The sequence below is a fragment of the Phasianus colchicus genome, chromosome 3, assembly GCF_987193195.1.
Source record: "Phasianus colchicus chromosome 3, bPhaCol1.hap1.1, whole genome shotgun sequence".
Lineage (NCBI taxonomy): Eukaryota > Metazoa > Chordata > Aves > Galliformes > Phasianidae > Phasianus > Phasianus colchicus.
The window spans coordinates 82111919-82133123 of record NC_143438.1 but is presented as its reverse complement, the minus strand read 5'-3'; the positions used below and the strand labels follow the sequence as shown (position 1 = coordinate 82133123).

At 36.5% G+C, this 21205-nt stretch overlaps 1 protein-coding gene across 9 annotated transcripts in view; it reads right to left on the bottom strand.

Moving 5' to 3' along the window:
• The window catches only part of COL14A1 (collagen type XIV alpha 1 chain), a 117696-nt gene that overhangs the window by 61150 nt on the left and 35341 nt on the right, over positions 1 to 21205 (bottom strand). For 7 of the 9 annotated variants that reach the window (XR_016465303.1, XM_031591169.2, XM_031591171.2 and 4 more), the window contains exons 10-20: positions 20819 to 20970; positions 19741 to 19870; positions 15808 to 15953; positions 14448 to 14577; positions 11117 to 11256; positions 9942 to 10068; positions 9026 to 9165; positions 5180 to 5312; positions 3284 to 3364; positions 2357 to 2508; positions 488 to 617 (exon numbers count right to left, since the gene is read on the bottom strand). Coding sequence is in view for 8 of the 9 variants with exons in the window: in XM_031591169.2 (XP_031447029.2) it covers positions 488 to 617; positions 2357 to 2508; positions 3284 to 3364; positions 5180 to 5312; positions 9026 to 9165; positions 9942 to 10068; positions 11117 to 11256; positions 14448 to 14577; positions 15808 to 15953; positions 19741 to 19870; positions 20819 to 20970 (1461 nt within the window). In the remaining variant the exon portion in view is untranslated. The remainder of the gene's footprint in view (positions 1 to 487; positions 618 to 2356; positions 2509 to 3283; positions 3365 to 5179; positions 5313 to 9025; positions 9166 to 9941; positions 10069 to 11116; positions 11257 to 14447; positions 14578 to 15807; positions 15954 to 19740; positions 19871 to 20818; positions 20971 to 21205) is intronic. The other 2 variants (XM_031591170.2, XM_031591172.2) reach the window with 1 other exon arrangement.

Here is a 21205-nt window from a genome sequence, read left to right as displayed (position 1 = left end):
TAATGTTCTTTCATTTATATAGTTTATTTCAACACAATTGCACTGAAATTTTCCAAGCATAAATTCTGCTCATTTCTAATTTCTAATGACCTGATAGATGTAACGATCTCACACACACACATAAAAATTAATACATTAACAGTACAATAGCTTGCTTGATTCTATCCCAGTATCATAGATTATTTTCTATAATTTTTGCTGAATTGTCCTTTGTGAGCTCTCTCTCCAAAATTTACCGTCTTTACTACTCAGTAAGCTTTTCTGAAGATTCACTATATTTAAAATTCAATCTGTCAATTAGAAGCAGCCGATTGCTTATAAGCCAATGAATGGAGATTAATATATAGCTACTAAATCATATTCATCAAGCAAAGTAAGGCCATGTTTATACTAAAATATACCAGTACAGTCAGGGATAAAAGACCAAAAGAAAGAGCCTTTGTTCATACATATTCTGGTTCAGGAAGAGCAGAAAGTTCACACTTACGAGTTTTGCCAGGAGCTGAGACACTGACTCCCTCACCATCAGCATAGATTGGAGTAATTGTAACTTTGTATTCCGTATCAGGCAGCAGAGGTTGAAGCAGAAGAGTGCTCTGTCTCCCAGGCACCATTATCTGGATAGACAGGATACCAGAGACAAGGTTAACGATTAGGGCCAAAACCTTTTTATATCATAGATGAACTGTGATTCCATTAGTGCTTGTCACTAACATTTTAATCTCAGTGAGATTCAGAAGCCTGAATGGCAGCTATCTGGCACATGAGGACACAGTAAAAAATAAATGAAGTAAATAAATAAAGAGAATATGACGTGGTATTTCCTGTACCAAACCTGTTCTTTGACGTGATATTATTGGAAGCAACTGTCCCAAGGTTCAAACTCTTATTTTGAACCCTAACCATCTCAAGCTCACTGTGTGAATATCACCTGAACTAGCAACCTCACATACATGGCAAGAAGCTGACAGACCTACAATAAGCCACTTCAAATCAAGAGGAAAAAGCAGAAAGTGAGCCTCCGGGTATTTTGTTATTTTTAAGTGAAATGATGTATCTGAGGATGCTGCATCTAAATTTTCTGAAGCTGATACTTAGGAAAGAAGAAAGTCCTCATCAGATCTCATGCTCCAGGACTCATTTGAACTACTTCCAATTTTGGCAAGAGATACACAGAACGACATTAATCTTGTACACCCAGGTGCTGAGACTTGTCAAAGAAATACTTAATTTGTTTTTCAAAATTGTAGATTATATTAGGACAGAACCACCTAAAGACACGTGCATGACCTTCTGTGTTAAGGTCCTCTGTAGATATACTCCAAACATACAGTCCAAGCTTCTGAAAAGACCCATCAAAATTTTAGGCTTTTAGAAGAGGAGATGCAAGCACTGAAAATCTCCATGTTTCACAAGATCTTCCACAGGGCAACATGCTTTTTAACTGTGTGAAAAATTCTTGGCTTGAAGGAAGAAAAAAAATGTGATCCTTCCAGCAAACCCAAGAACAAACATGTAATTTAGGGGTTGACTCTTCTGTAGGGAAAAGAATCCTATTACATTTTTTGTCCTTGATTTTCAGCCAATTGCATCAAGGATTAAAAAGTTTATTAATATTTTTATGGAGAGGGAGGAGTAACTGGAAATTACACAGAAATCAGAGCCAAAAAAACTAAGTATCCACCATAGAATTATCACGCTATAGTATATTTAAGCCCCAATTCCACAAAACTTTTGGGTTGTGTTTAAGAAATGCAGTTAAATATATGAACACTATTTTTTTTTCACATCTATATTGCATCTCCCAGGTGCCTGAAACAACATGACAGAAAACTTCAGTTTAAAATGTGTTTAATTTTAACTATGATCTTAAGTATTTCTTTATTAAGTAAAGTACTTATGCATGTGATTAATTTCAAACATGAAACTAAATTGTGACCAAAGATTATATGACTTGAGTGTGTATTTAAAATTAAATAATTTGTGGAATTATAGCCAAAACACCTACCTGATATTAAGACGTTTTGAGTCAATTCACCATTCCTTCTGATAGTCAGAATTTAACTACCATTTCTTACAGTTATAATTTCGTTTTAAAATAATAGTCATTGAATATTAAAACAAAACTATAGACAGCCTTTTAACCTTCTTAGGTTTGATCCTGCATTTGACCGTTTATCTGTCAGGAATCAGGTGCCATTAAAATTACAATTCTGAAGTTCTATCTCAAAGTAAAACCAAGTAAAAATCATTTCCTGATTGCAACAGGAGTGCTTTGCAATGAGCTATTGTGCCTTAGCAATTATTAAGCAACCTTTTCAAGTTTATGAATCCATTCAAGAAAAGCAATACAGACCGTTCTTACCGCTTCCTCGGCACGGTCACCTCTGGCTGTGAGATAGGTCACTCTGAACTGCTGAACATTGTAATCTGAAATGTCCCACACCACCCTCAGACTTGAGGTCGTTTCATCATCTATAACAAGATTCCTGACTCCTGTTCGAAAAACTAAAGCCAAAAGTAATTTAATTAGCATTTTATCCAATCTATTTTTAGATTTAAAATTGTGCTAATTATCACTAATCTATTCTAGGACAAATCCATTCAGTTCAGTCATACTTGAGCTTAACCACATACATTAACAATGTAATTAAATAATAGCTACTATAACAGGATATCTACTATACTGCCATTAATATGTATTATCCCACTTGCTTTATTTATATTACTCAGCTCATGGAGCATTATAATGACTAAACTAAGTGCAGACAGAATGTTAGAGACCAAAAAAAACACAGAACTGTTGATTCATAAACTTCAGTTATCTAAGCCCCAGGTAGACAAAGAACCCTCAAAAATAAACAAAATTCTGAAGATATTCAAGTTCATATTTATGTTCATGCTTTTAAGAGACAAGAGAGCCAGGTTTTCCAAACTAGACTCAGTTTCTGTAGTCGTATGTAGCATCTCTGGAACCATTCAAATTTCTTACACAGCATAACAGGTTGGCTCTACCCTACATGTGGCATGTGCAGGAAGCTGGAGAAGTGTGGTGGAGAAGCACAACAGCATGCACCTTTCATCAGTGATGTCGCTCGCCTGTAGTCTACACCTCAACAAGACCTTCCATGACAGTGTGCTGACCACAAAAACCACGAGGATTTGTTATTACCACCCCTCAGTACTATCACAGCTCTCTACCCCTAGATCTGGGTGTGCTAGGTTGCAGAAAGCCTCAATTTTTTGCCTTCAGCACTTAACTGTTCACATTAATTTCATTTACCTGCTATGGTGGGCTTAGGAGTTGTGGTAGTGGTAGTAGTAGTAGTAGTCACAGTGGTAGGCATTGCAGTAGTTCCCGCAACTGAAAAACAATACTCAGCTCATAAACAATTCAACAAGATAAGCCACATCATTAATCTTGTATTTCTAACTATGACAACAAAAAGGCGTGTTCTGACCTACAAATATCCCATGCACTTCAGGCATTTCAGAGATTTACAAGGGAACTATTTATTTCATTTACTTTAGGCACATGGATGTGCAGAAATAGTCCTTAGATCTAGAGATATGACATGATTATAAATTGTACAATTAAACAAGGATATGTATAGTCTTCCACATTTCTGGATTAGCTGAGAATAGTGGCCTCCACTTTGATAATTTGTTACAGTTGTCACATTTACTGAGCTGAGCAGTCTGTAAAGGCGTTCACTGTTGTCCAAATAAAAACTGAATGTATGCTCAGTAACAACAGGCAATGCCAGCATCGTTAGGATGGGCAATGACTTCTTAACAGAGGACTGAAGATTAAGATTGCAATTAATAAGAATTGATTGTATTTTTGAATCTACACATGAAGAATAAAGTTGTTTAGTACACCAAGTCACCATCCATCAAAGGAGAATCTGCACATGAATTTAAGAAATATTTTTTTTCTCACTGAACAGAACAAAAATGATCCATAACAGTTTGCATAATGCCAAAGAGTGTCCTGAGTTGTACTTCAACAGAAATTTACTGCTACTTTAGAAATAAGAAAATCAAATATCATCCCCCATAAAAACTCCCTTTGTAAGCCAGAAATAATTTACTGAATAGGTACTTCTTCCATAACCTTCCAACAGCCTCCTTTTGCAAAAAAAAAATCCATATCTTTATAGTAAATCCACAAAATTCTCATTTCTTAGAGAAAAACAAAGCCATCAGCTAAGTGCAATGTGTTTTTCATATCTCCCAGTACCTGATATAGAGAGAAAGGACACTTATTTTTTTTAATCCATGTGATTTCCACAAATGGTACACTGCTCCAGAAATAAATTTAAAATATAAATACATTTTCAGTTCCTTGGCAGAGGACAGAAACAGATGGAAATCTTCAGGGCAGTGATTTTATCTCATTCTAGCAGGTTTATCAAGTGCAGAAGATGAATCTACATGAGCACTTAAACCAGCTTTCTAGCCTAAATCAGAATTCTACTTATAGAAGCTCAATGTCAAGAATACTTTACTAAATTGCAGTGGGTTTAAACATATGGCTAAGTGAGTCCTAAATAAATGACTGACACTGAATCAAAGACTTCAGCAATCTAAATGAAATTGCTGGCTACCATTTTGGTTACAACTATAAATTTCACTGCGTATGATTTATAAGTTTTATCTTTTTTTACTTCCATATTAAATTCAGAGGATACCCATGTAAAATTTCAACTTATTTCAACTTATTTCAACCAGGAGTGAACACCTGAGTATAAATTACATAAATAAGAAAGAATATGGCATACCATAAATACCAAGCATTTTCAACAAAATTCCTGTTAAGTATTAACATTAAAATATTTATTGCCTCCCCTCAATTTAATGTATGTCTTAATGAAAAACTGTATTCTAATACTAAAAGTTGAAATGTAGGATGGAAGAATATATTTCTAGATCCTATGATTATTAATACCACTGCTCAGAGAGGGAGCCAAACCATCACTTTGATTCAATGCCATCTACCAGATAATATTAAACGAGAAAAGAGAAAAATATTGTTGGCAAGGTCCTGGTGTAAAACCAACACATTCTTCATTATTAAAGCAACTCAAAAATGGACTGTATTTTAAGTATGAGGTTTATTCATTAAATTTAAATCATTTAAATGTCTCTAAAAATAATATTCAAGAGTTTGTCTTACATGTAGCTCCAAGAACAGCAACAACTTCACTTTCAGTCTCATCATCAAAAACTGCCAGCAAAGAAACTTCGTATTCTGTGTTGGGCAACAAACCCTCAATAACATAACTGTCTGCATCTCCATTTAAGACAACCTAAGTAGCAAAGCAAGATTAAAGAAAATCACTCTATTAATTTACACAAAGCGACTGAAATCAAAGAAGGAAAATAAATTCTGCTTTAAAACAACATAAATCCACATTCAGGAATGCCCAAATAATTTATTACCTATATCAAAATAAAAAGTATCACAAAGTAAGACTTGAAAAAAAAACAGTGTTAAGAAAATTTTAAATGTTTATTAATATCTGGCTGGCTTGATTACCTTAACATGCAGTCTTACTCTTTCACATAAAGTTGATGAACTGCTAGAGCTCAATATATGTATTTCATTTGAAAAACCAAAATTGAAAACATTCCTCATTGAAAGCAATAGAACAGTGTAAGTTAGCTTTCAGCCATATTTCTACCATTCAATCACTATCATGACAAGCATATTTAGTATTTCTGTAGCTTTACAAAATGCTGTTTCTATATTAGACATAATCTGAGTTATGACTCCATGCATTTGAATGCTATGTGAAGAATACAGGTAAATGCACTCTGCAACTAGTTGCAATAAATGTAAAAGGTTACTACTAATTCCACCAAGCCCTATTTGCCATAGATCACTACAGTCTGCCACAGACCAACAGCACATTGGCTCATTCTGGGGTACCATTCCTAAGAATGAATGTGGTTACCTCTGACAGTTTAAGCAGAGGCTTTTCACTGTTTTTACTAGGTCTGCTTTGTAATGATTGAACAGGGTGAGGCACTGCTCATACAATCAGTATCACGGACAGATTTAATGTGAGTACACAGGAGATGCTGATCTGTTGCAGGAAATTGGTGGCAAACTGGTGGAAGGTGTAATTTTTCCATCTAACAAAGCTAGATCCAGAAAGGATGTCCATAGCCAAGACAGGACAAGGGGAAATGGCCAGAAGCTGGAGCATAGGAAGTTCTGCACCAATGTGCGCAAGAACTTCTTTACGGTGAGGGTGACGGAGCACTGGAACAGGCTGCCCAGGGAGGTTGTGGAGTCTCCTTCTCTGGAGATATTCAAGACCCGCCTGGACGCCTACCTGTGTGACCTGGTGTAGGGATCCTGCTTTGGCAGGGGGGTTGGACTCGATGATCTCTGGAGGTCCCTTCCAACCCCTACGATTCTGTGATTCTGTGATTCTGTGATAGCCAAACAAATCAAGCAGACTGCATGCTGTTACAGAAAGAAATTTGCAACAGACTCGAGATTTATGGGAGATGTGCTGCTTAGAAGCTGGCTATATGTCATGGCATTTTAAGAATTTTCCTTATTTCTACCTACGACAGCAACAGAAGATTCACATGTGCTATGTTAACTGCAAGAAGGCTTTTCCTTATGATTTCTGTGTTTCATAGATTTTCATTGGAAGGGGTCAACAAATGGGTAGGAACTGGAGCTAAAGGAACTGTGAAGCAGAATAGGAGGAGACTGTGCCATAATCCCAGTGAAATTGGTTGACTTGTCTGGGGGAATAATCACTAGCTTATGCAGATAAATACTATCATAAAACAACCTTTCTTGGACAAGTTTCATAGGTGGCCATTATATAAGTGAAATTGAAATAAGACACTGGAAACCAAACAAAATAGAAATGCTGCATAACATCTACTACAGCTAGCAGAAATAGTAAAGCACACTATGTTCTATCCACGACCCCAGAATTCCTAGGTTGGCAAACAGGCACAGCTCAGGAAAAAATATATACATATCCTTGGGAAGAGGGACTCATTAACTAATAATAGACTTTCTGAACTCCAATACAGAAAATAAAGTTAGTTGGGCTCATGTCTTCTACAACTATCTGAATCAAATGAATTGAGCAGCCCATACTGTGCATTCTAGCATCTATTTTCCTGGGAAAAATTCAGAAATCAGCTTCAGTGAGTCTAGCTGTATTCTAAGTAGGTATAAGTAATGTCTTTCATTCTAATTCTCCAGACCTTCCAGTCATATGTATCATCATAAAATCCCTACACATAGCAACTATCTTACACATAACTTTGGCAAACTTTCTGCAGCATAGCTTCTAGCACTCTCCACTCCCTGCTAATTTAGTCCAAAGAGATGAACACAAAAAAAAAGAACACAAAGAGCTGAACTTTCAAGTGGAGAGGACAAATAACAGAAGCAAAAATAGTAACAAATACAGGAGTATTTCCTGATGCATTTCCTACTTTAACATACAAATAAAAGGTCACTTTTAAATAATGTATTACAGTTCTTTTGCGCTAACATCTCACTATGCTCTCCTCACACATCAGCAGTGTGGGTGAAGTAAGTTGAGGTGTGTGTAATTCTCAACACCATTCCATGACCCCACTCAGCTAATTGGCAAGTTGGGTCTTGGGAGAAAGGGAGGGAGTGCATGTTTTTCCTCTGCATGACTGATCACTTAGCTGGGAAAGAAGCTTAAAGAGGCAGGCAACAGCCCGGAGGTATTGTGCTATCCTAGGCACGACCCCATTAGAAAGGTCATGCAAGGAGAACAAGAAAGCAGCTTGAGTATTTTTAATATTTTAACATAGAAAAACTACTGAGGCCTCCAGCAGTTCTTAATGAATACACTGAACAAGTGAAATCATACAAGTTCAACTATTTTCTGATCAGTAATTCTCACGCTCAAAGGACACCACAGACAACACTGGTCTCACCCCTCCAATAAAATCACAAGGCTTAAAGGGTTTCACTGACAACTACTCTTTGGAGCTTAGCAGAAACATATCAATTCAGTATTGTGCAAACAAACCAGTACTGGGAGGAAGCAAGGGAATGTCCCTTCTCTCTCACCTGCCAGTTCCTTCTTTACCCTTCTCCTTCCTCTAATTTCTTTCAACAGTTTGCAGGACTATCTCTTGCTGGGTCAAAAAATGGGCCTCAACTAAATCTATCGAAAATGACACTTAACCTAAGTGTCCTAGCAGACGAAAAGAATGATGCATGAAATCTAGACACAGGTCTCCTTTTTCCAACATGCTTTCTACCTCAATCAACTGTTTTCAGATCTAGCCTCTCTTCACAGCATTTATGCCAAAAGAGCAGGGTGTTTGAGACATTTTAAAAGATGGAAGAGCATGAAAGAAGCAAATACTATGAGGGAACAGATAATAAAAGAGACAAAATCAGTCAGAATACAAACAACAGAGATTTTTGAAAGGGAGATAAACTGCCTGCTGCAAAATACTTGGAAAAGGATAATAAAAAATAGTCGAATAGGAGGAAAAATAATTTAATAATTTAGATTAATGAAAATGGCACTGTGGTGAAGACACACAAGGGCCCATAGCAAAAAATACAACATAAATAGGTAAACTTTTACCTTTCAAACTTTTTGTAACTAAGGCTTGATGGTGAATTGTAATGTGACCAGTTTATTAGACAAATGTGGATCCTATGTGATCATATCACAGCTCTGTCTGAGTTACCACCATCTTCTGGTAAAATGAAGAATAAAAACCTCTAAAACTGAAATAGCACCAAAAATCAAAGCTAGTTCTATGGAAGTGGTACAGTATAGGCTATTATTCACAAAAGATGTATTCTCACTTCATCTTCAAAAATAAAGTGGAATACTGCTTTGATTATGGTTTTGGATGCTTTGTAGCAGGACCAATCTTTTTCCAAGTCAACTGGTTAGGCTTAATCAGCAAAAGCTGATGCAAAGGAACTCAGAATCAAATTTATTGTCCTGCTTCATATCCTCAAAGAGTCAAGGCAACTCACCTCTTCAGATTCCCCTCCATCCAAAGGAATCCATGCCAATCTGTAAAAAGCAATATCTGAGGAGGTGGGTTTCCAGCTGACCCTAAAACTATCTGTCGATGCTTCATCAACTTCCAAATATTGGGGAGCTGGAACTTTTCCTGAAAAATATTAAGCAAAAGAAAAGTGAAAGTAAATTATTCTCTGAAACTTACATAGCAACATCAAGAATGCACCATTTCATTTGTAGCTTTTTACAAAGATTAAAACTTTGAAAATAGATGACAAATGCACAGCAGATTCTTTGCACACTTGTACACTTGGGAAGGTTTTTTTTGTAATTGGAGAGGGAAATACACATAATATATGTTCTTTATCTTCTCCACCTGTAAAGCTTCCTAATCCTTTCTCCACTGGAGTAGCTCCATGCAATCCTAACTCCCTTTCTTTTGCCCAGACCTCTGTTTGCCATGCTCCTTTTTTTACCTCCACCTCAAACTACACTCCTAATCTCTGACCTTTCCACACACTGTCTGTCACACCATTTCCATTTGTTATTTGCATGTAGGTATTATTTGGCATGTAGCCAAATGTCATCACACTGAATGATACTTCAGAAAGCTGAGGAGACAACTGCCTTACTACCTAATTGCAATAACATATACTTTAAAATGGCTGATTTTGAAAAGATTGAAAAAATAAACCACATTAACACTAATGCTTCCATGATGTCACATTACTCCCATGATTCAGGATGCAACTGGTCCCACAGTAAAGGAGTAATGAAGTCGAATACTCCAGTGAAAATAATGGAAAGCATCCCATATATGTGAATCCACAGTCATAGACGCTTGCTGTTACTGGCCATGTTTTCCAGTAAAAGATGAGAGCATCAAAATTGTTCTTGGAAAGCCTTCAAAAGTTTGAACATACTTACTTGTGGTAAAGCTGCCAGTAAGTGGTTCAGATTGTCCTTCATCATACAGGGAGAAAATAGCAACAGTATATTCAGTAAGGGCTGTCAGACTTTTTAAAGTATGTGTTGAAACAGGACCAACTTCCACCTAGAGGAAGTATAAAATGCAATACATGTTGATCACACATTAGGAATAGCTTTGCTTAGCACCACAGGAGAAATGCGACCAATGTAGAACAAACAAAAGAACTGCCACCTGCTCTTTAAACAAACATAAAGGAATAGCTGAAAGGTGAGTAAAAACCTATTGAACATTCTCACATTATAAATTATATTACCACAAATCTAACATATTATCACAAAACCATAGGATGTTCAGAGTTGAAAGGGACCCACAAGCATCACAAGACCAGATATGCCACGGAAGAAAACATGATTAAATACTGACACACAAGAATTTTTTTAAGGCTTAAGTTATATACTACCACTTATTTTGTAATGGAGCTGGCCTGTCTTAAAAATCAGAACCATTTACTGTGATCTTTAAAAAACTTTTTCTGCATTCTTTTGGATTTCTCTATTAATATAACCCATCTTTCTTTCACTGAATGATTATTGATGTTAAGAGATATCATAAAGCACCTTTAATAACTGGTGACAACTAAATATTGCATAACTTTTAAAATGCACACATTTAAGTTAGAAAAATTGTTACCATCATTCTGTTCAAGTCAGATCCTGTTTCTAGGAAGCAAATTTTTAAAACATAATTACTGCAGTATATGTTAAGAAAATATGTGGAAGCCTTCAGACAACCTTTTGAATGACCTTATGTTCATGCCATATGATACTGAAAATCTTCTTATCTGGACCAAATCAAGAATAAATGTTTCCTTATTGATATACAGTCAAGATCCTGATCCTACAAACCATTATTCACTTGGGTACTTTCCTTCACTTTAAATACATCAGCAATAACTACTCTCATATGTAAGAAGCATACAGCACTGCATCCCACATGATTCCTTCCAAATGAAATGCGACACTAGCAAACTCTTAATAGTTTCAGAATTCTTTAGCAAAGCATTTGTTACAGCTCACAAAGTAGCTTTTGTTTACAAAGGTTACACATTATAATTACACAAGTCTATGGAGGACTGAGATTGGTTAAGAAAAATGAAGAGCTAACAATTTACCTCATTGGTTTCTGTTCCATCTGTTTTAACATACATGATGCGATAGCCCTTCACATTTTTGGAAGCAGGGTCCCATGTTAGCTTAGCACTATTGTGTCCAACATCAGAAAACTTCAAGTTTGATGGGGGGCTTAGAGGTACTTGAAAAGGAAAGAGAAAAGATCACAGTTTTAGTTGCAAAACCTTTCCTATCTTTAAACTAAGCCACACTTTTTCCATTAAAAATATATTGGTCATTTTAATTAAAAGATACATTCTCTTCATCAGTAGAGCTGATACATGAGTGCTTTAACAGGTAATATGGTTTAACTCTTTACTGAAGTGGAACCATGACAGGTGTATCTTAACTAGAACCAAAAAAGAAATTATACTCCTGCTCATGGTGAATATAACCTACACGATATTTATAAACACATTTATGTTTATATTTGTACATCACTGTAACTCAACTAGATCTCTACCCCATATGCGGTTGTTTTCCATAAGAGTTCCATTAAAAGATTTCCTGTCAGGAACTTTCTGACAAAACATTTTCTGAACATAAAAGTCTCTGACATAAAAACAAGTTTGTACAAAAGCGTATCTCATTTAGAAGATTCCTAAAGTAGTAACTTTTTTTTTTTTTTTTAATATCTGCTTACACTTTCCCCCTTTTAACACCTTCTCTGTAGAATCTGTGAGTCTGTGAAGGCTCTATTTGGATGAAGCTGTTTCCTAACAGCAAACTCAGTTAAAATCATATTTATAAACTACGCATTCATTGACTATAATGAGCTGGAAGAAAACAAAGTCATGCAACAGTCTCAGATTGCTTTAATTTTCCTGTTATACAAAAGGAAGTAATTTGGGTTGTCTCTGCTACTCTGTATTACCCCAACATCTGTTAATTTTATCTGAGTTGTGAAACTTGTCTCTATCCATCCTGCCTTCACACACACACTCCGCACCAATCCACATGGATAGATAAATATCATCACTTCAGAAGTGGTTTCCCTCATACAAAAGCACATGGGAGAAAGAAATTATTATACGGGCTTGATATTTACTGACTTGGAATCTGCAAGCAAATGCCTAGCCACCTTAGGAACTGTCAAGTCAACTTGGCTGTGAGGAAAGAGAAGATGGGAACAGACCGGAATAATATTAGATGGATTTGCCACACCTTCTGGCATCCAGTATATTCCTCTGAGTCAAGTGAAGGAAATATCATGTGCTGGATTTTGTTTCTAATTTCTGTCAGTAATGGAATTCACTTCATTTCACCAACCTGGACATACCACAAAATGCTTTAGTTTTCAGCTCTTTGTTTTTGGAACACAATTGCCTGACCACATTGCTCACAAGCAGATATGCCACCAGAATAATGTGATGTTTACAGTGACAGCTGGATAAATTCTGGCCCCTGAAAAAACTCCACTTCAGAATAAGAATAGTGATCATGCCTGTTTGGCACAAAGAAAGGCTTCACTTCAGTCACTGAGATGACACAGTGAATAGAACTATATGTTTGATACAGACTATTCGATATTACATGTAATGCTACTGCAAATTAGACAGATCATTCTATAGGCAGATATATATGATCCAGGAAGAAAATATTAGGTAGCTTTTAGTTGGAAGACAGAAATAATCTCAGAAATTTAAAAAAACTTTTTTTTTGCTAAAATCTGTATCAAGATAGAGAAGACACTATCACTGGACACCGACCATTTGTGAGAGGTGAGCTCATAAAGAGCTTTCTTTTCACACAGACTGACAAACGCCTGAGCAATCAAAGCCAGTTAGAAGATTATTTGAAAAGCTGCAAACAGAAGATTAGAATGAATCCCATTTCTTATTAAAGTGCTAAAGACTAGTTGTCTTCACTGAGTCACATTAAAAATAAATGAAGGTTGCAGGATACCATTTTTTTTATTCTGGTCAGGGTAATAGCAATGATGATGGTCTGACTAACATATGTTACTACCTCCTGTGATCACTGAGGTCATGAATTCTCAGCTTTCGCCAATGTATCTGGAATTTGTATGTGATCATCCTTCCAATATGTCAGCCAGGTTTAGAGCTGAGCAGCCTCCAAGATGAGACACGAAGTGAATTCAGACTGGCACAGTCACAAACTACACAAACTACTGTTCAGGATAAATGAAAAACAGATATTGGACAGCTATTAATCAAAATCAGGAACAAATAAATTTTAAAAAAGGAGAAGGAATGGGAATCAAACAATAGGAGAGAGAAGGATACAGAGAGAAAAGTCAGACACTTGATTCCCTAAGCATTAAAAATCTTCCACTCTCTTTTCAAGCCCACAAATATACCCAAGTTGAATTATTTTTCTCTGTTTGCCTGTCTTCAACTGTGCTCTCTGTCATAGGTTTATTTTTTTTTGTTATCAGCCCCAAATGGTTGATACTGTTCGAGATGACCCAGCTCACACAGCACTCCTGGAGCTTCTTGACTGACCCTACAAGGCCATTGCTCCAGCCCTTCTTTATCTTAGCACTCACATGCCTGAACTTCTCTCACCTACTGCATGTAAATCACTTCCACACTGTCCTACTCAAGCCAGGAACACTCAAGCCAGGAACACAAAACAAGAAGTAATCACTCCCCTGCTGGGAACAATAAAAACATCATTGAATGCAGTCTCAGAGATATTCTCGCAACACAATTGCTTATTTTCAATTCCTTTGTCTTTCAAATGCTGAAGCTATTTAGAGAGCCGACATACAGTGCTGTGTACAGTTAGCAAAGGACAGAATTTAGCTGGCAAAAATCTTACTGCTTATTAAAAACACGTCATCTATCATGAGTGCACAGGCACTTTCCAATCCCTCATTTACCAGATGTTAGGCAGTGGGGGTTGCACAAAAATCTCTTCTTGCTTCTTTTCCATCTGTACTGTCTCCTGCTGAGCCAGAGGAAAGAATTTCTCCATCTGAGCATACTCCCCCTCCCCCCCAGACACACCTGGTTCTGTGGCTGTAGGAGACTAAACAGTGGTCTCAGTTTAGCTTTACAAGGTGACCTTCATTCACCTTCAGCAAGCTCAGGAAACTATCATTAGTTCCACAGAATGAACAGGGATAGCCATAGTATAGTACCATTACCAACAAGAGAAGAGAGTTCAAAATTCTGTTCCACAAACAGCAACTCACATTCTCTGCTTCTATAAATCCACAGCATTCACATTAAGAAACAAAAGTACAGTTAAGACTTATCTATGGACTAATGAAATCAAATTTTAAAATCATATGTTTTTTCTAATATGAGCAAAGATTATTCTAACATTTTATTAACAATGAAGTGAATATAGGTATGCACTACCCACATGTCGTTTCTTGGCCAGTAAGGGGATCACTAGCTTCTTCTCCAAACATGGCATAAACTGTGACTGTATATTCTGTATTGGGCAATAGTCCATCCAGTTCAAGTTCAGTTGACGCTTCTCCGATTTTTATCTAAAAATGCCATAAAGAAAAAGACAAATACTTCTGAAATGGCTCATGATGGTAAAGAATACTATTTACACACATTAAGTTAACTTTGATTAAATGCTTTACTGAGCACTTTTCTGATGTTGTGCCTTCAGTACTTGGCCCAGATTTTAGAATTTTGCAAAATAATCAAAAGAACAAAATAGTTAAAAGCCCAAAACATGAAGGTTAAAGGACTTTAGAGGCAACTAACTTGTCTCATCAGCAATGACACAATAATTCTCTTTAGAACATGCAGCTATTATTGCCCTTTCACTCCCAGCTACACTTTGCCTCATTTGCAGTACTTTAGAGAGTAAATTTATTTTCACACAAAGCAAGGCTCAGATTTTCTGTTTGCTATTTAAGGTGTGTATCACTTTCTACCTCTTCAGTGACAGACAGAGAAACACAGCTGACTTCTTTATTGGAAAAAAGTCTTTCCTCGGGTAAGGCTCAGGTCTCCTGATTCAATTAGGTTTCAGGGAGAGACTCATTTAGTAGAAAGCACAAGTCTGTGCATGTTTTTGGTAGCGTGCTGCACTCTTCCCACAAGTTTGCATGCCCTGGAATGCTTTGCAGCATTCTTTCTTGAACAGAGTTTCTATATATAATCACATATATGGAAACTTAGGCATAAAAACTTTTTAAATTCTGCCCCAAAAGTTTCATTGGAACTATGCTAGAAACTATTTTTAGTCTACTGCTTTTAGTATTTTACTCACAGTAGAAGACTGTACTTGTCTCCTAAAGATACCTGATAAAAGTACACTTCTGAGGGAAGGCATTATTCTTAAATTTAAAAAAAGCAACAGTACAGAACTAAAAGGAAAGCAATAAATGTGGTATTTGCTAATTCAATTTACTTCCATGAGATCAAAAGATAAACTTCATATTCTTTTGATAGCACACAGGAAATGTCTTCCTTTTTCTTTCTTTCTTCCAAGTGTTTTCTTTATCAGATGATAAAGTATTACATCATATATCATTTCAAGAGCATCATTTCAGTTTAGCCAAAAGTGTTGCATTTTTATGACAATGACACACAAAAATAACCAGCTGGTATTTGGCCTCTCTTCATAAAGTCTAACACAAAGTACTTACAGCAGTAATGAAAAAAATAAAGTTGAATGTTAAAGACCAAGTACCTATTTTACTCTTTAGAACACTTATTTCTTCAATAATTATTATTCAGATGAAAGCTCCACACATTACCTCTTTTTCATCTGCAGCCAACCCTTCTGTCAGGGGAGCATACAAGATCATGTAACCTGTGGCACCTGCTACTCCATTCCACTTAGCTCTCATGCTGCTGTGTGACACATCATACAATTTCAGATCTGATGCCATTGGCAAAGCAACTACAGAAGAAAAGAGACAGACACTTCAGTTATCTCACCTGGATGACCAGAGAGTTTTCAGTTTATTTTATACAAAAAACACAAGGGAATTTGGCTATCTCCAAGCACAGAATTGCTGTCTGTGTCCCACAGCTATGAAGAGTTAATTAGTACATAAATGTCTGCAGAATTATAGAAACAAGGAAATTATGATCTAACCAACTCTAATGCAAGTTAGCCCTTACAAATCACTGCAGCTCTTTGTCTTAGATGGTTTTGAACATTTCAAGCAGGAGGATTTCTGTTCTTTAAGCACCAAATCGTTCTGTTCAGATCTTACCCTCCCTCCTCCCTGATTTGTATTCAGACAATCACTTGCTACTGAAGAATGGGCAAGGTTGCTAAAACGAACAAGCCCCCAGAGGTGGCTTTTTTACAGCAATAGTTCCCAAGCCAGGGCGTGGGAGAAACAGCCTTGATGTAGGACACCCTAGAGGAAATCCTGAATGAGTAAATTGCATGCAGCAAAATATGATGACCGCAAGCTGTTACGTGCTTAAATCCTGGAGAGTACTAACTGACTCCCAGGCCTATGTCAGTGGGATTACATAAGACAAACAAAATCATCCATCACAAATCTTGGTGACTGCTAAACTAGTGAGTATGACTAAGCGGGCTGAGTGAAATTCAAACATTATTATGAGATTTATTTGTGGATTTATGACATTGGTAAAGCAACACAACACTAAGCCATGTCCCTGATTATTTCTTTGTATGTCTCTAACTTTTTAGGGTAGCTTTTCTCTGACTGTCCTCCTTTTCTTCCCCTCATTGGATAGATACAAGGAAACTTCATCTGCTTCTTTGGAACATAAACACTGAAAATAGACCCTGAAATGAATTAAAGAGTTTGACAGTAAAGAAGGCAATTGGTAACTGATATTACACCTTTCCTACTAGAAAGAGTAGTCTCAAAGAGACTACAAAAAGGATTGCATGTTAAGGTTCCAGAAAAATCTACTTTGCATTTTTCTGAGAAATCTGGTATGCAAACACATATTCAGCAAAAAATTCTCACTACATTCTAATAGTTGAATCTCCTTGTGTAAAGAAAAATTGTAGCCTGTTTTACATCTTCAGAGAGCTGTACACCTATTAGATTATGTTCAATAAGCTCTAACAGAGATCATATTTTCCTGCACACAACATACACCAGTGTCATCATTTTTTCTGCATTGTGGCTGTTCACACAGTTTGTTGGTAAACCTGGACAAAGGTTCAGCTCAGGCCTTTCTTTAGGTTTCCACTTTCAAGTTACCTACCTTCACTACCAAACCTTTCAGACTACCTGCTGTTGATACTCAGACTCTTAACGTCTACCTCCATCTCATATTCTGTATTTCTGTGTTTCATTATAAGAAGAAACTACCCACAAACATTTTCTAATTTACTTCAGTTTCATTCCTCAGATGTCTACTCAGATCTCTGATATGCTATAGAAAGAAAATAATAAAGCATTCTGAAGGTGCTTTCCAGCATACTGTTTTATTCCTGTTCAGATTGCAGTCACACAAACAGCAACTATCACCTGTATTACTGCTCATTTTGATTGTACATATCTCCAAGAGAGGTATTCTCTTTGTAACTCATGGTTTTAACAGGAACTCCTAGATACTCTAGTAATACAAACAGCATTATAATCTTAATATTATAATATAAATAATCATTAAATTAATAATTAACAAAGAAGTGACTGGAAATTAAAAAAGGGGTGTTTTCTGCTGGAATTTTCAGCTGAACTGCTCAGAATCTGAAATATAAACAATTAGAGAATGACAGTTTGCATCTTGGACAGTTTCTAGGTTATCCTCATAAAGCCATGGAGATAAACTAAACCACAGGTATAGTGAAAAACAACCGGAATAAATTTGAACTGATAAGAATATATTTGTAACAAATTAAAATGTGATTGCATTTCATATTTATTTCTAGCTAGAAGTATCTCTAAAGTCACTTTTAAATATTAAGTAGTAGCATTATGCATATTTTGTGTCTGTATACATTTCACACACCTATGACTCACTTTTATTCTTCTGTTAACAAGTGAGCTAGTCTTCATATGAGTGACTAATTTTAACCTGTCAGTTTCTCACACAAAGGCAAGAAGGCAAACTATAATTTTCATAGTTCTCTATCAGGATAGAGGAAAAAAACATTTAAACGGTGTGATTTCTATCATCTGAAATGATTAATACTTGCACATGTCAAACTACTGCTTCTAACACACTATCAAAATGGTTCTTGATGCTACATGACCTTGGGGTGTGATCTGATCAGATCTCAAAGTCAGCAGGGCTGGGCTCAGTCAGAACTTGACTAGGTGACTTCAAAGAAATACCAGGTGCAAAAAGAAAGGATCCTGTTAGCTCAGTAAATGTCTCTGCTTCAATAAATTAAACAATTCCTAACACTGTATTACAGGGTAAAATACAACTGGACATAAAATTTTGCGAGACTGAGACAAAAATGCAAATCTCAGATAATTTTATAGGATCCATTTTTATGTTACTTTCAAAATGGCAAGATTAGATTTTACAGAGAATCAAAGAATTATTGAGGATGGAAGATATCTCCTGAGACCATTTAGTATAGTTTCTCTGTTCGTTCAGGCTCAGCTACAGTTGCTGATGACCACATCTAGTTGGGTTTTTGAATATCTCCACAGATGTAGACTCCACAGTCTCTCTGGACAACTTCATCCAGCATTTGACATGACAGTAAAACAGTGCTTTCTTTTGTTCTTTTGTTTCTTTCAGTATTTTTACAATTTGTGCCCATTGACTCTTGTCCTGTCAGTGGGCACCACTGAGAAAAGTCTGGCTTCCTCTTCTTTATTCCTTTCCACTAGGGATTTTTTTTTACACATTCCTAGGATTTCCCCTGAGTCTTATAATATCTAGGCTGAACAGCCATGGCTGGCTGAGCCTCTCATCTTATGAAAGATGTTTCAATCACTTCATCATCTTTGTGGTCATTTGCTAGACTTACTTCAGTAACTCCTCATCTCTCATTTACTGGAGAGTCCAGCACTGGACACAGCATTCCATATGTGGCCTCACCAGTACTGAGCTGAGGGGAAGGATCACTAGCTGGCAAAGCTCTGCCTAGCACAGCCTGGAGGCACTTCTGTAAGGGTGCATTGCTGGGTCATGCGTCACTTGTTGTTTACAAAGACAATCAGGTCCTTCTCTACCAAGCTACTGGTGCCTGGGTTTATGCATGCCCAATGGCAGAACTTTGCACTTGTCTTTTTTGAACTTCAGGAGGTCAAACATGATCTCCTCTTCATAAACCTATGCTGACAGAAAATCAACGGAATCATTGAGAAAGTAACATACAGATGTTACCTTCAAATATTTGGTACTGATGGGAATCACATGCAGTTATGTCTGGTCCCACCAAATACTCCTCTCATCAGATAATTTTCAGCTACAAACCTTATTTTTAAAGCTTGGTTATCAAGCCAAAACTTAGGAGTGTTCTAACTTAGTGTTCAATGCAACTGACTTCAAAGTTCAGCCCAGAGATAAATAAAACCTTGCTCAGTGTTTAAAGATCTGCAGAGCATTCGGACTCAGGAACTTAGCCCAGAATTGATTCAAACAAATTAATTTAAAACAAATGCATTAAAAGGAGCTAAACTTAAAAAGGCTCCCTTCTCTAGCTCTTCTTCACAAAGGCTAACGTTTATATGGTATGATTAAATACAGACAGTCAAATCCATAGCAAACATGATTAGGATACTCACGTGTAGTTTCAGTTCCACGGAGGCCCTCACTAGCAGCATTTGAGTATATTGCAAATACAGCTATCTGGTATTCAGTTAAAGACATCAGGTTTTTCAAAACTGCTGTTGATAAACTTCCATCTACCACAACCTGTTTAGAAGAAAGTTCAACTAAATATGCATATGGCAAATTAACTGCATAGCTATCGAATTCAAATCATATACTGAATTTGCTTTGGCTACCTTTGTGTACAGTAAGGCATCTGAAAAAAGTATGTGCATAATTCAAATGTTTAGCTGATGTAAGTAGCCATTCAGAATAAAGATATGAGTGTATGCAATGCAGTTTAACTTTGTGTATTGATCACTTTTTAACAAAATTATTACATTTTCAGAAATATTCCTTTAGTACTACATAAATAAACACTGTACACCAGTTGACATTGATGCATGTTCATGCTAAATCCAATGTTTCTAGTGAAAAAGTGATTAAATATATCCTTAGCAAAATCGTTTTCTTTTTCTACATTTCCGTTTACTTTCGTGAGTTGTCAGCCAAAGCCAAAAGCCTGTTCTAGTGCATTTTTTGCCCACCTCCAGAATGCCTCTAATTCCTATGTAAATAAGCATCTCAGTAAATTTTCATTGATTAGATTTAGACATTCCAAAATGTAGAGCCATATTTTCTTCCTTTTCTGAATTATTTGTACTTAGAACCCAAAATCTGGCTTCCCATCCTGACCACGTTCTCATACTTCTGTTTTTGCAAACAGAACAGAATAGAATTTGCAAACAGGGGAAGTTGCTACAGTTTGTTTCAAGTATCTATATGTGCAAATAAAAATATAGGCACCTTACTGAAGGCACAATTCACCCCTCCCCTCAAAACTGCTCACACATTTATAACACATTTACTTTATATTAATTGACAGAAATGCAACACTGCCACTGACCTTCAGCCCCATCATACGTGACCAGATTTATAGTATGCCTCAAAGCCCAAACAGGCAATTTTGTGGTAGATTTAAATCAGGCCATGGATTTTCTGTCAGACTAGTTCTTCCTATTAAAGACTTCTGGGAAGCTTGTATCCTCTTACCTCTTCAGGCTGTCCTCCTCGAGTGGGATAATACACAACTCTGTATTTTTCCACTTTGCCTGGAGCATGAGTCCAGCTAACACGGAATCCTCTAGCTGTTATATCAGACGTGACCAAATCTGTGGGAGCTCCAAGTGAAGCAGCAATTGTTCCTAGGTTACAGACAACAGAAATTTCTTATTCTCCTCTGCAAAATAATTATTTGGTTTGCTGGATTTAGTGAAGCTGCAAAGATCTCTCCTCATCTGTAAATCTAACAATTGGCTACTGTGCATTTATTTAGGTAAGTTGCAATGGAAACAGATAGCTAATAATAATAATGAACACTGCACATGGAGTTCCTACTAGAACTAAGCCTCTCTGATATTGAAAAAAGCTTTATATGAA